The following is a 14,357-nucleotide window of genomic DNA, read 5'->3' as shown; positions in this document are numbered from 1 at the left end:
GGATGAGACACATCATGGAATTAACCAAGCTGTTAAAAGAAACAAATAAGGGTGCACACATACTTATAACAGAGATAAAAGACTACTATTATAATTAGTTATACTAAACTATGTACACGAGTGGCCATACACTACATCGGGGAGAGTGCAGGCTGGAATGGAAGACAAGGTCTGGGGTGCATGGTGTCCATTGTGCTGCAAGGTTCCGGGCAGCCGCCATAATACACGCGCAGACAGGATGGAAGCAGGTTCTTGGACGTCTGTTCAGGTTGCACCTAGGGTGCTAGAGAGCAAGTGCATGCACAGTTTTTCCCCCTTTTATTTCCAATGGATAAAGCTGCATAAAGCAACCAATAAAGCCACACAAGGTAAGCCCTTTGCTGTTTCAAACCCGACATGAGTTCCTCTGCAACTGCAGACATTCACAAGTAACACATAAATGAGAATCCCAATGCTGCACACCCCCTCAGCCGCCGGACCGGTTTCATCCCTTGTTGGTGAGTCATCAGCAACAGCATAAACAGAAAAGCGCATCACTGAGGCTCCCAAGCATGTACTACGTGCAATGCCCATAGCAGTTAACATACAAATTCTGTATCAACACAATCGCATCTCATCCATAAATGGAGGGAATAACCAATCAGCTCTCACTTCATCAATTACCCCAGGTGGCTAGGATTTCCATAATTAACTCCAATGCTCTTCCATAACACACTGTATTGTTTATATTGCTACATAAGTATGCTTGCTAAAGTCGTGCCCATCCAAAGATAAATTATCAAACGAATTCAAGTTTGTGCGAGTTCTGTTACCAATTGCCCTCTTGCTTGTTTCTCAACCAGTGTATTTGTGCTTCTGCAGAACGAATATGTTCCTGCTCTACTCGGCATGGCTACTGCCAACATGATACTTAAACAAATGTCACGTGCCCGTAACTTCCTGAAAAGGATAGCAAGCATGACCTGGGATCCTGCTGTTGGTGATGATTTTGAGAAAAGCTGGCTGCTTCTTGCTGACATTTACATCCAAGCAGGAAAATACCACTTGGCAACTGATCTCCTTAACAGATGTGTGAAGTACAACAAGGTGAGATATTGCTCAAACTACTTGAATGAATGTTTTACCTTGATTGGTCAATCTGTATCTGAGAGGGACCTTTTAATATTGGTGCACTTGCGTAACCAGACTCTTTTTTTTTCCTGTTGAGGTAGTTAAGTTTGAGTTCTCCCCCACCCCCAACCCCACCCTCACCATCATTTACACCACCCCTGTGCCCACAAACTCCCCCATTCCCTACAACCCCGTCTCCTTTCCAAAGCTAAAGTCCTAAAGAGATATAATATTTCTTAATTTAAAGTGTTTGATTCAATATTTGACAACGATTTGGCTATGTAACTTGAATTGACCAATGACTCAATGTAGTCTTGTAATTTAACATAACAATTGTGATCTGCTGGAACAAACCACTAAACCTGGCACACCCATGCCTGGGGATACAACAAATTAAACCAGAAGGGATGCCACTGAATATCATACCCCTGATGTGCCCAACTGCTCCAGAGAGGCTCCTTGAGATTAAAATATTAAAATCAATTTATATTTGGAAATTAACATTTGTTTCAAGCAGTGTTACCATGAAATTTGGCTTAAGCAGATGACATGAAAAAAGTCTGGTTGGTAACTGCACACAAAATTGATGACGGTTTGTAAACCATGTCAAACAAGAGTCAGATTGCTTCTTAACTGATGTAAATCAAGTGAAGCTTAAAGGCATTTTGCCTTTTCTCATTTCACATGCCCATTAGAACCTATTGCTTGTGCCCATTGAAACCTTTTCTAGGGTTCCAATTTGGATTTTTGGTGGCCCACAAAATGATAGTTTTTTTTTTAATAGTCTGTGAAGGTTAGTAATCAGCCTTTGTTAACACCATACTTTGCAGCATCTCTCAAGAGAATGTTGTGGGAAGAGGTTTTCAGTGGTTTCTGGTCACGGCAACTAACATTCATTTATGAACAGAGCAAATGAGTAGAAGCATATTACTATTCATTTCGACAAATAATGTGACTGGTGCATCAGAGCTTTATTTGGGACAAGATTGGTATCATGCAGATGCATAATTCTTAGACATCACTGATAATTTTAAGACAAGTACTTTATTTGAATTGAAGAAGCCTCGGCAACCATTAGCATGCACACTAGAAATGGTTGGATCAATTAAAACTGCAATGAATCACAATCCTGGCAAATGAGCCAGGAATGCGAAACAGCAATTGTGAAGTTCTCGGTTGAGCAGATAACCATTGTTGCAGGGTGGACTACACCTTAACCCTTACAGTCTACAACATTGATTAACACAAGATGATAAGCTTTGACACAAGAGGAAGATGTTGCATAAAAATTGTTTGAATTTTGTTCCTAAAGACTCCGACATTGCATTGAATGTCCTGAGGTCTTGCACATCATCTGATTTTCAAATGAGGCCAAGCAATAATCTATCTGTATTATGAAAGGAGCTTGGTCTCGGCATTCCTGCATCTGTCTGTCCATGTGTCCGTCCATCCCTGCGTGCATCCGTCCGGCCGTCAACAATTGTCCGATAGGGGATAGCACGAATCAAGCCCAATCTGCAAACAGTATGATATAGTTGAGTAAGGTGAGAATAGATGGGCCGGTTTCAATTTACATTAAAACAAAAACTTTAAATAAAATACAAAACTGTGTGTGTGTGTGTGTGTGTGTGTGTGTGTGTGTGTGTGTGTGTGTGTGTGTGTGTGTGTGTGTGTGTGTGTGTGTGTGTGTGTGTGTGTGTGTGTGTCTCGAGATGGCAAAATGGGTTTTCATCAAACTTTCAGAGGTTCATGATTGAGTGCTGGGGTATTTTAGGCAAAAAATGTTTTTTGAAAAATTTGAAAAAAAAAGTTTGTTTTTTGGGGGGATTTTTTTTATCGCTCTATACAGTTCCTAAGCCTTAGTATTAAATGATGCCCGACCCCATTCCTTAGTGGGTGTAGGGAAGTGTAAAGCCTGTATCTCACTGGGCTGCGACAGCTCGCGAGAAAATGTGAATGGGATTCTCCAAAATGTCGGGAAACGTTCGTGGTGGTTCTCAATTTCCTCGTGTGAGTCGCAGGACGTCGCTCTGGTGTCGCTGTAATTTTGAACATGTTCAAAAAATTCGTGTGACAAATTTTATCTCAAAATAGTCAGAATCGTCGCGGTTGTCTCAAACCGGTCTCGAACCCTTCTCAATTTAGTTTCCTTGAGTCAGAAGGTGCGACAAATGTGACATGCAATGTAATGTAGATAGATTCACAATAGTTCAATCCAGATATGACTAAAAAAAAAAACCTCATCGTCCATATTGTAAAACCAGCATTGTCTGTGCTCTTTCTCTCCTATTCTGGGTAATGGCCTTCAATGCAAACTTTTCACTTTCCCATCATTCCTTTCACCTTCCCATCATTCATAAATCACGTCACACATATTTTTACATAAATTAGGTCACACACAAAATATGGTCACACCCACAAGCCCCTATCAAGGCAGATGAACAATTGGGTCACACACAATGTTTGTGGGTGCAACGTTGACAAGTAACAGAACACTTTGAACAATCAGGCTTGGTCAGCATTCTCCTGTAATCCCACCATCCTGTTCTGCCAGGGCACAGCTCCCACACCATTGTAGTACTCAGTCGGGTACTCTCTTACTCGTTTCCCAACTGACAATATGATTGCTGGAAGGGAGAGGCCTCATATGTATATGTATATATATATATATATATATATATATATATATATATATATATATATATATATATATATATATATATATATATATATATATTTATATATAGTCCCGATTTCTCAATTGTCACGCACAGTTGTGGTGCGACTGTTGCACGACATTTGCGCGATGGTCGCACAACCGTCGTGTGACCGTCGCGCGACAGTTGCATGTGCGAAAGAAATCTCAGTTCTGTCACCTGAACGTCATGCGAATGTCGTGCAACATCTATGCGAACTCCAGGCGAAGTTCATCCCAATTTCGCCGGGAGTTCGTGGGACATTCGTGCGATATTCGTGAGACATACGCAAATGTGTTTTAGTTTAAATTCAGTGTGATTCCAAGTGCAAATTATCGCTGTTTTATCGCAATTTGGTGTCTCCAACTAGTCGCGAGCTGTCGCAGCCCAGTGAGATACAGGCTTCAGGCACCCACAAAAATTTTTTAGAAAAAACAAGAAAAAGAGCAATCAGAGATTGCAGACCTTCACCAGGACTGCTTTTGTATGGTGTATTTTGTGTGGCGTTTGTGTATTGGTGTGTTACGTAATTAATGAGACATAATTAGAACTGCCACTTTATAACTGCTGACAGTGATGACCAGGTACCAAGACATCCCACTTTGATCGGATACCTGACCCATGACGTTTTTTTTTTTTATTCATTATTCAAATGAATTTAGAATGGGATGAAAATAAATTCCATTCAAATCAAATGGAAGACCAAATCGGCACAGTCCTGCATTGAAGTCATCAGAAAGAACTTGAACAAGCAAAAAGCAAAGATGAAGTCAGCAGGAGGAACCTGGATAGGATTAGCATTTCAGCTGCTACTTCTCTACCCTCAAACCCATCTATGCACAGCCAAGTGAGCTTTATTCAATAATAATAATAATAATAATGATAATAATAATAATAATAATAACAATTTAAAAAAAAGAACACATCAAAAAAATTAATAATTCTGGCTGCCACACCATGTGTCCGATCAAGTTGAAATTTAAAACATTTATTCCCCATCACTACTAGATCATAAATGTGAAATTTCACATCCATTGATTAAGCTGTTCCAGAAAAAACATTATTTAATATTTTCTTCAATCCAATATGGCTGTCAAAACATGTGACCGATCAATTATTCCTGAAAAAAAAACATGGACTCCCATGGCTTGGGGAACATTTATGTGAAGTTTCCCCTCAATTTGTCCAGCCGTTCTGGAGAAGAAGATTTTTTTAATAGGTTTTTGGGTAAATCAAATATGGTTGCCAAACCATGTGACCTATGACCTCATATTGTTGCAGGGCGGGCGTCGGCTGCGAGCACGACCGCAAGGTGGAGTAGTAGGGTCGACTCTACCGAACACCCGGAATCTAGATCGTAGCTTTCGGAAAACTCCGAGGGGATGGGTCCCTTACTGGACCGTGAATCGTCAATAATTCACCACGTGGTACAGGGTTATTTGCCAAACTTGAAAATACCTAGAGACCCACGTGGCGAGCTACCGAGTATTCACACCCTCGACGACACTCGTACGGGACGAGCCGTATGCGTGCTCAACCTGTGCGTGACCCGAGCGGATGGTCACCGAGCTTCCGTCGGTCCCAAATGCACACCACTACGGCAAGAACGGCCTTCTTTAATTCTCCCAACATGCACCGCGTTAAACCAATGGAGAGAACACAAAAATGAGCTGAGACATTTTACACATGGATATTTATTTACAATGGATGGGGAAGGAACACATAAGAGCAGAGTTAAACTGACGAAAGCAAGGCAAATAATGTACAGCGAAGGCACTTATCCAATTCGTACTTTCAGACAGGGCCCCAGACATGCGCACACACACACACACACACACACACACACACACACACACACACACACACACACACACACACACACACACATACACACATACACACATACACACATACACACATACACACATACACACATACACACATACACACACACACACACACACACACACACACACACACACAGAAGGACATGGACCTTCCCACCTCATGCGGTCTTTGTCGAAACGAGCGACCCAGACCAGCGTCGCGATGCGGTCCGAAGGACCAGGCGCCGGCGAGAGGTGATGGAAGAACCAGGCGCCAGCGAGATGCGAGCAGAGTCGAGAGCTCTGTTCAGCGCTCGTCACGACATTCAAATCACTCTTTTTCGATTGTGCCGCAACCTTATTCACCCTTGTCCATTGGGGGGGGGGGGCTCCTCCCTCGCTGCTCTCCCTCACTGGACGGTTTTGGCGCGCAAAATGCGCTCGTCGTCCTGTCGTTGGCCAAAGCGGGCGCCAAGGCCGTTGATTGCACCGGGGCGGGGGGGGGGGCCGTGACGGCCGTCCGGCGGACCGTCCGCCAAACAGTCTGAAGAACATTATCCTGCGTGGACTGTGGTCATCGGACGACCACCGAGGAACTCGCTCGCATCTCCCTGATTGGGCGAGAGCCGCCGCGAGGCTCCTCCTTGACTCTGCCCCCCACGGCTGCCATGGCATCGGCCAGAGCGAGGTGAAGGTGAGGATGATGCTGGTGTTGTTGTAGTTGATGTTGGTGTAATAATAAAAACCCTAACTATCAAAATAACTCCGCAGCACATGAACAATTAATTACCCAGTAAACAAGGGACGGGGAGCTATCTATCCACATTTACTTATCGAAATAACTGAGCTATAGGACCTGTATGTTGAGTGCTCATGGCTTCCAGATTCGTAACAATATGTGTGAACCTTTTGTTCCTCATGGATAGGGAATCATACGTCTAAAGTTTTGCCTCGATCTGTTGAGCCACTTCAAAGAAGATTTTTGAACGTTTTTTAAAATTATTTCTTTAAATATAGCTGCCAAATCACATGACCGATGACATCATCAATTTTTTTTTCTGTGGTCCATTTTATCCCTGGATGACCCTCAATAATTTTCATTCTGATCAGATGTAGCATTCTACTTATGCAATTATGACATCATAAGAAACGCACCTATGATGTCATCAAAAAATCACACTTGTTCCATATGAGTACTTGCAGTGTGCCAAGTTTCAATTTTTTCCTTCGTGTGGTTTCAGAGATAATGGTCCAAAGTTTTTTCGTTTTTCCAACATAGCTGCCACACCATGTGACATATGACGTCATAATTATGATTATAACATTCTACGTGAGTAGTCGCACCTGTGGTGAAAAATTTGTCTCAATCCGACAAGCGGTTGCGGAGAAAAACACGAAAGTTCTGTGCAGACAGACAAACAAACGGACCCAAACGCAATACCCTCTCCTTCGGCGAGGATAAAAAACAAATTGATTTCTTTTCAATGCCACCAGGATTAGAACACTGGGCAACACTGGGTCCCCCTGCTAGTAATATATAATCCAATATATAAAGCTCATTCTAACCAGTCACTGACTCACTGACTGACTGACTCAGTGACAGACTGATATTAATGTTCGGTACCTTCCGGGTGATGTCGAAAGCTGAAATTTTGCGTGTCGACGGACATCGAAGTGCATATCACAGAACCATCAGAAAACGTCCGTAAATGAAAATGTCATATTCAAAAATTAATGTCGCCTTCTGCTAACTGCAGGTGAACAATCCAATACAATGGGGACAATGGAAGGTCATGCTGCAGCTGCTGCTATTTAGTATGTACCTCTGTACAAAGACCCAGAGGACCTAAAACACCCAAAAGACCTCTTTTACTTTTAAGATCCTTTCAACACTTTAGACACTTTTAGATCCCTTCACCGTTTCGCCATTTTATACCCTTTCACCCCAAGAACCTTGAGACCTTTACACCCTTTAAGTCCCTTTCAACTCCTTAGACCTGAACAACATTTAAATACTTACACCCTTCAGACAGATTAGACAGCTGAGTCATTCCATCTGAAATCACCAAATTTAAGAAAATGTTCCCAGTTGACCCCCTCAGATTTACTTTAAACTTTCATAAAATAGTTCCCTGGTATCAAAATGAAGCTGCGTAAAATTTTAAGTCCATAGATGCGGTCAACTGCGAGATTTTGGAGGTTGAAAATGTGGTTGTGGCCCTATTTTTATGGTCGTTCCGAGCATCACAAAATGAACGGCTACTTTTAAACTCCCACAACTTTTTAAATATTAATGATAGAGCCTTGAAATTTTCAGAGATTATTCTTCTCTAACTGCTCTGTAAGAAACAAACATAAAACTGAGTATACCTGTATTAAATTTTATGACCTCATCAGTTGAAATCCAGAAAAAAATGTTGGTTTTGTATGAAGACCCAACTTTGAGACCCCATATATTTTTATTGACCCATCCCAGAAGCTTGAAATTTTTTCATGTAATAACTGTATGGTAGTATTATTCAAATACATGTTTACTTTTCTTAATCAGTCATATATAATACAATCATGATCCCTCAAAAATTGAAAATTTTCATTTTTCCCCGAAATTCAGGTGAGGATTGCAAATATATGACAAGGTATACCACTTCAAATTGTTCACCATTGGAAAGAGCATATTCAGGTCTACAAAAGTGTCAAATATCAATGTGGTATATTTTTTTAAAATATATTTTCTATTTAAAAAAAAAAACTTGTTAACACAGTCGTGAATACATGAAGTGTGTGCATGGTGTGGGCACCATGGTAATCATGAATGATTAGTTCTATGATTCAAATTAATAATACAAAAATATATCGCATTCTGCAATAACAATGTAATAAAACATTTCACGTCAATGATTTGAATAGGTCCTTGATCTGCTTTTCCAAGTCAGGTGCGAGCTTGTACTGCCTCCCAGTTGACGTTAGGGGAGCATCAATAACTTTCATCACATGGACCAAAGGAACCCAACAAATGTCCTCCCTTGAATGTAACTATATACACTGCTGACATTAGCAGATCAGCCACTATTCCTGAGTTCTATGTTTAGCCCCAGCCAGATGAGTTAAGCTCTTGCTATTTACAAATGAGAAACAAAGAATTACAAATTCAAATTTCAAAGTATTGTGTTCATGGTATCCTAATAGCAGATGATATGTACGTATTGTATATACATGTACTACACATAAAGTATGTACTACATGTAAAAGGACTGTTCATTAAATAGCACACACAACGCGCACAGCACTGTCAGAACATCATTTATTCAAATATTTTTAAAATATTGATATAAACATTATACCACTTTGATATTTGACACTTTTATAAACTTGAATATGCTCTTTCCAATGGTGAACAATTTGAAGTGGTATACCTTGTTGGTTCACGAAAAAATATTTTCACGAAAAAATAATTGGTTCACGAAAAAATATTTTCATGAAAGAAACAAGTGACCACAATATTCGTTATTATCTTGCCAAAACGAAGTTTTTGCAAGATATGTTAGTCAGCTTGTATGTTTTTTTTTGTTTTTTTATCTTGCCAAAACGAAGTTTTTGCAAGATATGTTAGTCAGCTTGTATGTTTTTTATCTTTTTAAAACGAAGTTTTTGCAAGATATGTTAGTCAGCTTGTATGTTTTGTTTTTTTTTGTTTGTTTGTCTGTAATCACGTATAAAAAATTCTGCAGAGCACAGTTATCATTGGAAATTTTTGTAACTTCGCATATCAGAGGCCTATAGAGGTCCCTTTCAGCGCACAAAATTTTGAAGGTCAAGGTCAAAGGTCAAGGTCACTTTGTCACAAATCAGGGGAGTTGACGAAACCCTTATTTTTTTAGTAATTTTGATCGGATCGTCTTAAAACTTCATGGGAATATAGTTCATGGTCTGGCGCTCAGCAGATTAATTTTTGGTGGCGATTGGCCTTGACGTTCATGTGTTTTTTCATTTTTTATTTTTATTTTTTATTTTTTTTGTCTGTAATCACGTATAAATCACTCTGCAGAGCACAGTCATCATTGGAAATTTTTGTAACTTCGCATATCAGAGGCCTATAGAGGTCCCTTTCAGCGCATAAAATTTTGAAGGTCAAGGTCACTGTCGCAAATCAGGGGAGTCGACGAAACCCTTATTTTTTTGAGTAATTTTCATCGAATCGTCTCCAAACTTTATGGGAATGTAGTATATGGTCTGGTGCTCAGCTGATTAGTTTTTGGTGGCGATTGGCCTTGACCTTCAGGTTAGCGCTTGAGGTCAAACATATTTGACCCCAAGGTCAAATTTTCAAGTTTTAGGAACCATATCGTGTAGTACCTCAAATTGAACACATCGATGAGTGCTTTCTAGATATGTCAAGCTTGAGACATGATGACGTCATTTGGTGACGTTATGAGGCAAACACATATTTTTCATGGTTACTCTGTAGAACGATTCTCATCGGAATCTCTCGTAGGCAGATATTCCTCAAGGAGTCGCTCCTGGTGGATAGCAGCTCTGTTCACCTCAGTGTGACCTTAAAGAAGTCACACGTGGTCACCTTTTGGCAAGATATGGGTCACCCTGCGGTGACATTGGTTTATTGTTGTGTGTCTGTCTGTTTGTCTGTCCTGAGCATAGCTCCGTGGGTTTTGATCCGATCCTGATAAAATTTTGGTGGGAGGTTTTATATCATGATCCAGTTGTGTTTTCCTGAGAATGGGCGTGGTGCGCCCATTATGGGCGGAGCCACGTCCCAAAAACGTGTTTTTAGGGGGTAGCCGATTTCAATTTGCATCTTCTCCTCGGGGGTTTGTCGAATCTGACAGGCGTTTTGGTATTTGGCTTGCCTAATGGCACCTGCATAGCCCCACAGAGCTCGATTTTTCATTTTCGTCCCAAGGTCAAGGCCACAAGGTCACGAACTTAGAAAATTGCGAATTGTGTTTTTAGGGGGTAGCCAATTTTAATTTGCATCTTCTCCTAGGGGGTTTGTTGAATCTGGCAGGGGTTTCGGTATTTGGTTCGCATAATGGCACCTGCATAGCTCCACGGGGCTCGATTTTTCATTTTCGTCCCATGGTCAAGGTCACAAACTAAGAAAATTGCGAATTTTGACATAAAAATCCATCTTCTCCGAGGGGTTTGTCGAATCTGGCAGGGTTCTCAGTATTTGGTTAGCCCAATGGCACCTGCATAGCTCCACGGAGCTCGATTTTTCATTTTCGTCACAAGGTCACGAACTTAGAAAATTGCGAATTTTGACGTAAAAATCATCCAACCGCCCAAACTTTGAGAGGTAAGATGACAATATTTTTTATGCATAATCTTGAGGTCATTCCCCACCTAAAGTCTTGAAACCATTTTGCTCTATCTCAAACACCTTGCCCATGGCGCCCCCTTCAAGTTTGTTTTTACGCTGATTTCATCAAAGTATGGATAATCCGAGGAGTGCGAAATGCCATATAGCCTATATATAGCCATAATATGATGTTATATTGTTCCTGGAATGTTCCAGAGGAAGTTTTGCACCAAAGGTCATAATCCTTGACCTTTGACCTTGAAAGTTCACAAAGGTCGAATTTTCAAAGTTGTGGGAATCGAACCGGGTTTTCGAACTTCTTCGACGAACTAACTCCAATAAGCTATAGCACGTACCCTGTTTCCTTATTTTAATGTCCACAACATTGTTTTGTGACCTTTAAAGGTTATGCAAAGGTCAAATTTTGAAAGTTGTTGAACGAAACCTGCTTTTCGACATTTTGCAGCTAATTACCTGTCACTCGTACCACATCATGTTGATCATTTTTATAACTTGGTCAAACGTTATCACATTGTCTCATCCTTGACTTCTGAAACAATCTACATCGTCAAATACCGCTCGTGAACCATCGTCGTCTTCAGACTTGTAATATATTTGTCAATCCTCACCTGAATTTCGGGGAAAAATGAAAATTTTCAATTTTTGAGGGATCATGACTGTATTATATATGACTGATTAAGAAAAGTAAACATGTATTTGAATACTACTACCATACAGTTATTACCTGAAAAAATTTAAAGCTTCTGGGATGGGTCAATAAAAATATATGGTGTCTCAAATTTGGGTCGTCAAACAAAACCAACATTTTTTTTTCTGAATTTCACCTGATCAGGTCATAAAAATTAAAAGAGGTATACTCCGTTTTATGTTTGTTTCATACAGAGCAGTTATAGAAGAATAATCTCTGAAAATTTCAAGGCTCTATCATTAATATTTAAAAAGTTGTGGGAGTTTAAAAGTAGCCGTTCATTGTGTGATGCTCGCAACGACCATAAAAATAGGGCCACAACCACATTTTCAACCCTCAATATCTCGGAGTTGACCACATCTATGGACCTAAAATTTTACGCAGCTTCATTTTGATACCTGGGAACTATTTTATGAAAATTTAAAGTAAATCTGAGGGGGTCAACTGGGATGCCTCCGGTGATATGAGGTGGAATGACTCAGCTTGGACCCTTGACCATTTCGAGCTTAAGAGCACTTGGACCTTTTTAGATGACAAATAAATATATCACCAATGTTACAAATGAATTTGTATAAAAGAAATGTTTGTATTATGATTGTTGTAAATCATGTCAACATTGCAACTCATGTACAGTCACTATCCTCATTTAAAATAAGTCTACCTCTGTAGTGACAAGTGGTCAGGTGAGTGTACCTCCATACATATATGGAGCCTAGTTTCTCTGTCTATAATACTTTATTAAAAATAATTTCTGCTGTCGTACAGTTACATAAATAGGACCGTTGTAAAGGTAATTATCCATTTACTTGGCTGGAAAGTTGATAATGTATTTACGTGGAACGAAAAATTTATCATTTAATCCCATTTACCAGCCTCATTTAAAAGCCCTTATTTACAGGATTGAGGAAGAATAAATGGGACCTCAAGCTTTAATGTAGCAGTTCCAAAGGGATCATTTATTATTCTACCACAGCAGGAATATTTTACAAGGACATGGGAGGAGCACACAAAAGGAAATCTAGTAATACTGTTGCGGGGCCGGGTATCGGCGACGAGCACGACCGCAAGATGGAGCAGTAGAGTCGGCTCCACCGATCACCCGGAATTTATAGGTCGTCGCCCCGGATAACTCCGGAGCCGACAGCTTCTTATTAGACCGAAGTTCGTCAATAGGTCGACCACGTGGGGTAGGGTCGATTGCCAATTTGAATTTACCGAAATACCCACGTCGTCCAAACTATCAGGGAAATTCACGCTTGTCAATGCTCATACGGAACGAGCCGCTGGCGTACTCGAACCGTGTGCGACCCGAGCGGATGGTCACCGAGCTTCCGTTGGTCCAAATGTCCCTTTACAGCGGCAACAGCCTGGCTAATTCTCCAACATGCACCGTGTTAAACCAATAGAAGAAAGACAAAAACGAACCGATACATTTAACACATGGGTTTATTTATAATGGAGCAGGGGGGCACGTAAGAAAGAGTTATCCGAATAATAAGAGTCACGTATGTACAGCAAGGCACTTATACAATTTCTACTTACTGGACTGGTGCCACAAACACACAGACACCCAAAAGAAACGGACCCAAAGTGGTCTTTATTGAGGCCTCCAGCTCGGAGGGAAAGGGCGAGCTGAAGACCAGATTCTGCCTCGGACCTGTCCACCTCATGTGGTCTTCGCGCTGAGTCTAACCGGGCACCAGCGAAAGGCGAGCCGAATCCAGACACCGGCGAGCCGCGATCAAACTCCTCAGCTCCCCTTGGCACTCGTGCCGGTAACCAAAACATCTCCTCGGTATCTTCGGAGAGACGGCGCGCACCCCTCCCCGTTCTTGTCAGCGGCAGGATCTCCCAATCTCTCCCTTGGTATTGTCGGCAGGGACGCAGCGCGCAACCCCCGCGGCTCTCGTGGGGATGGTGTCTCAAGTTCTCGAGCTCTTGATCATGAGGAGGAGGAAGAGAATCTCAGTCCGGACGTGCCGCACCCTTATTCACCCTGTCTCGGGGGGGGCGAGGGGGGAGCCTCTGCCCCACCCGCTCTCCCTCACTGGACGGTTTCTGGACAACAGAACTGCTCGTTGCCCTATCATTGGCCAAAACGAGCGGAAAGTCCATTGATTGGCCTGGGGGCATGGTGATGTCATGCGGACCCCTTTCCTCCTGTCGCGGGATCTGATTGGCCGAGCAGCGGTCACCCCACCCGTAGCATGCTGATTGGTCGAGGTCCGCCACGCGGCTCCTCCTTGAACTCCGCCCACTAAACAGCCAGAGGGACTGTATTCTGCATGAGTTCCGCCCACGTAGTGCTGACACACACATAGGCTATGGCGTCGGTCAGAGCGAGGTGAAGGTGATGCTGGTGCTGTCGCAGTCAGGAGGGGTGTAAAGAATGAAAGAAAACCCTGACTATCAAAGTAACTCAGCGCATTTACATTTATTCACCCATTAGACAAGGGAAAGCGAGCTATCGATCCACATTCACTTCTCAAAATAACTGAGCTATAGGACCTGAATGTTGTGTGCTCATGGCTTCCAGATTCGCAACACTACCGCTCCCCTTTTTACAGACTCGTCCCGAGTCGACAAATTTTCGTGTGACCAGCATCTGTAAGTTTTGCCCTAGTACATTTTACCTTCGGATCCTTGAGTACGTCATTTTTTCATCCATGTCCCAAAAATAAATAACCTAATGCGCTGCG

The 14,357-nt window shown here is 41.7% G+C and overlaps 1 protein-coding gene across 4 annotated transcripts in view; it reads left to right on the top strand.

Moving 5' to 3' along the window:
* Nucleotides 1-14,357, top strand: part of TTC21B (tetratricopeptide repeat domain 21B) — a 183,855-nt gene that overhangs the window by 153,932 nt on the left and 15,566 nt on the right. For all 4 annotated transcript variants that reach the window (XM_085872748.1, XM_085872747.1, XM_085872751.1 and 1 more), the window contains one exon: nucleotides 862-1,086. In XM_085872748.1, coding sequence (XP_085728874.1) covers nucleotides 862-1,086 — 225 coding nt within the window. The remainder of the gene's footprint in view (nucleotides 1-861; nucleotides 1,087-14,357) is intronic.

Source organism: Eptatretus burgeri, chromosome 3 (genome assembly GCF_056783735.1).
Source record: "Eptatretus burgeri isolate ZD-2024b chromosome 3, Ebu_testis_v1, whole genome shotgun sequence".
Classification (NCBI taxonomy): domain Eukaryota; kingdom Metazoa; phylum Chordata; class Myxini; order Myxiniformes; family Myxinidae; genus Eptatretus; species Eptatretus burgeri.
Note: the sequence above shows the minus strand (reverse complement) of the source record. Positions and strands in the feature narration are given on the sequence as shown.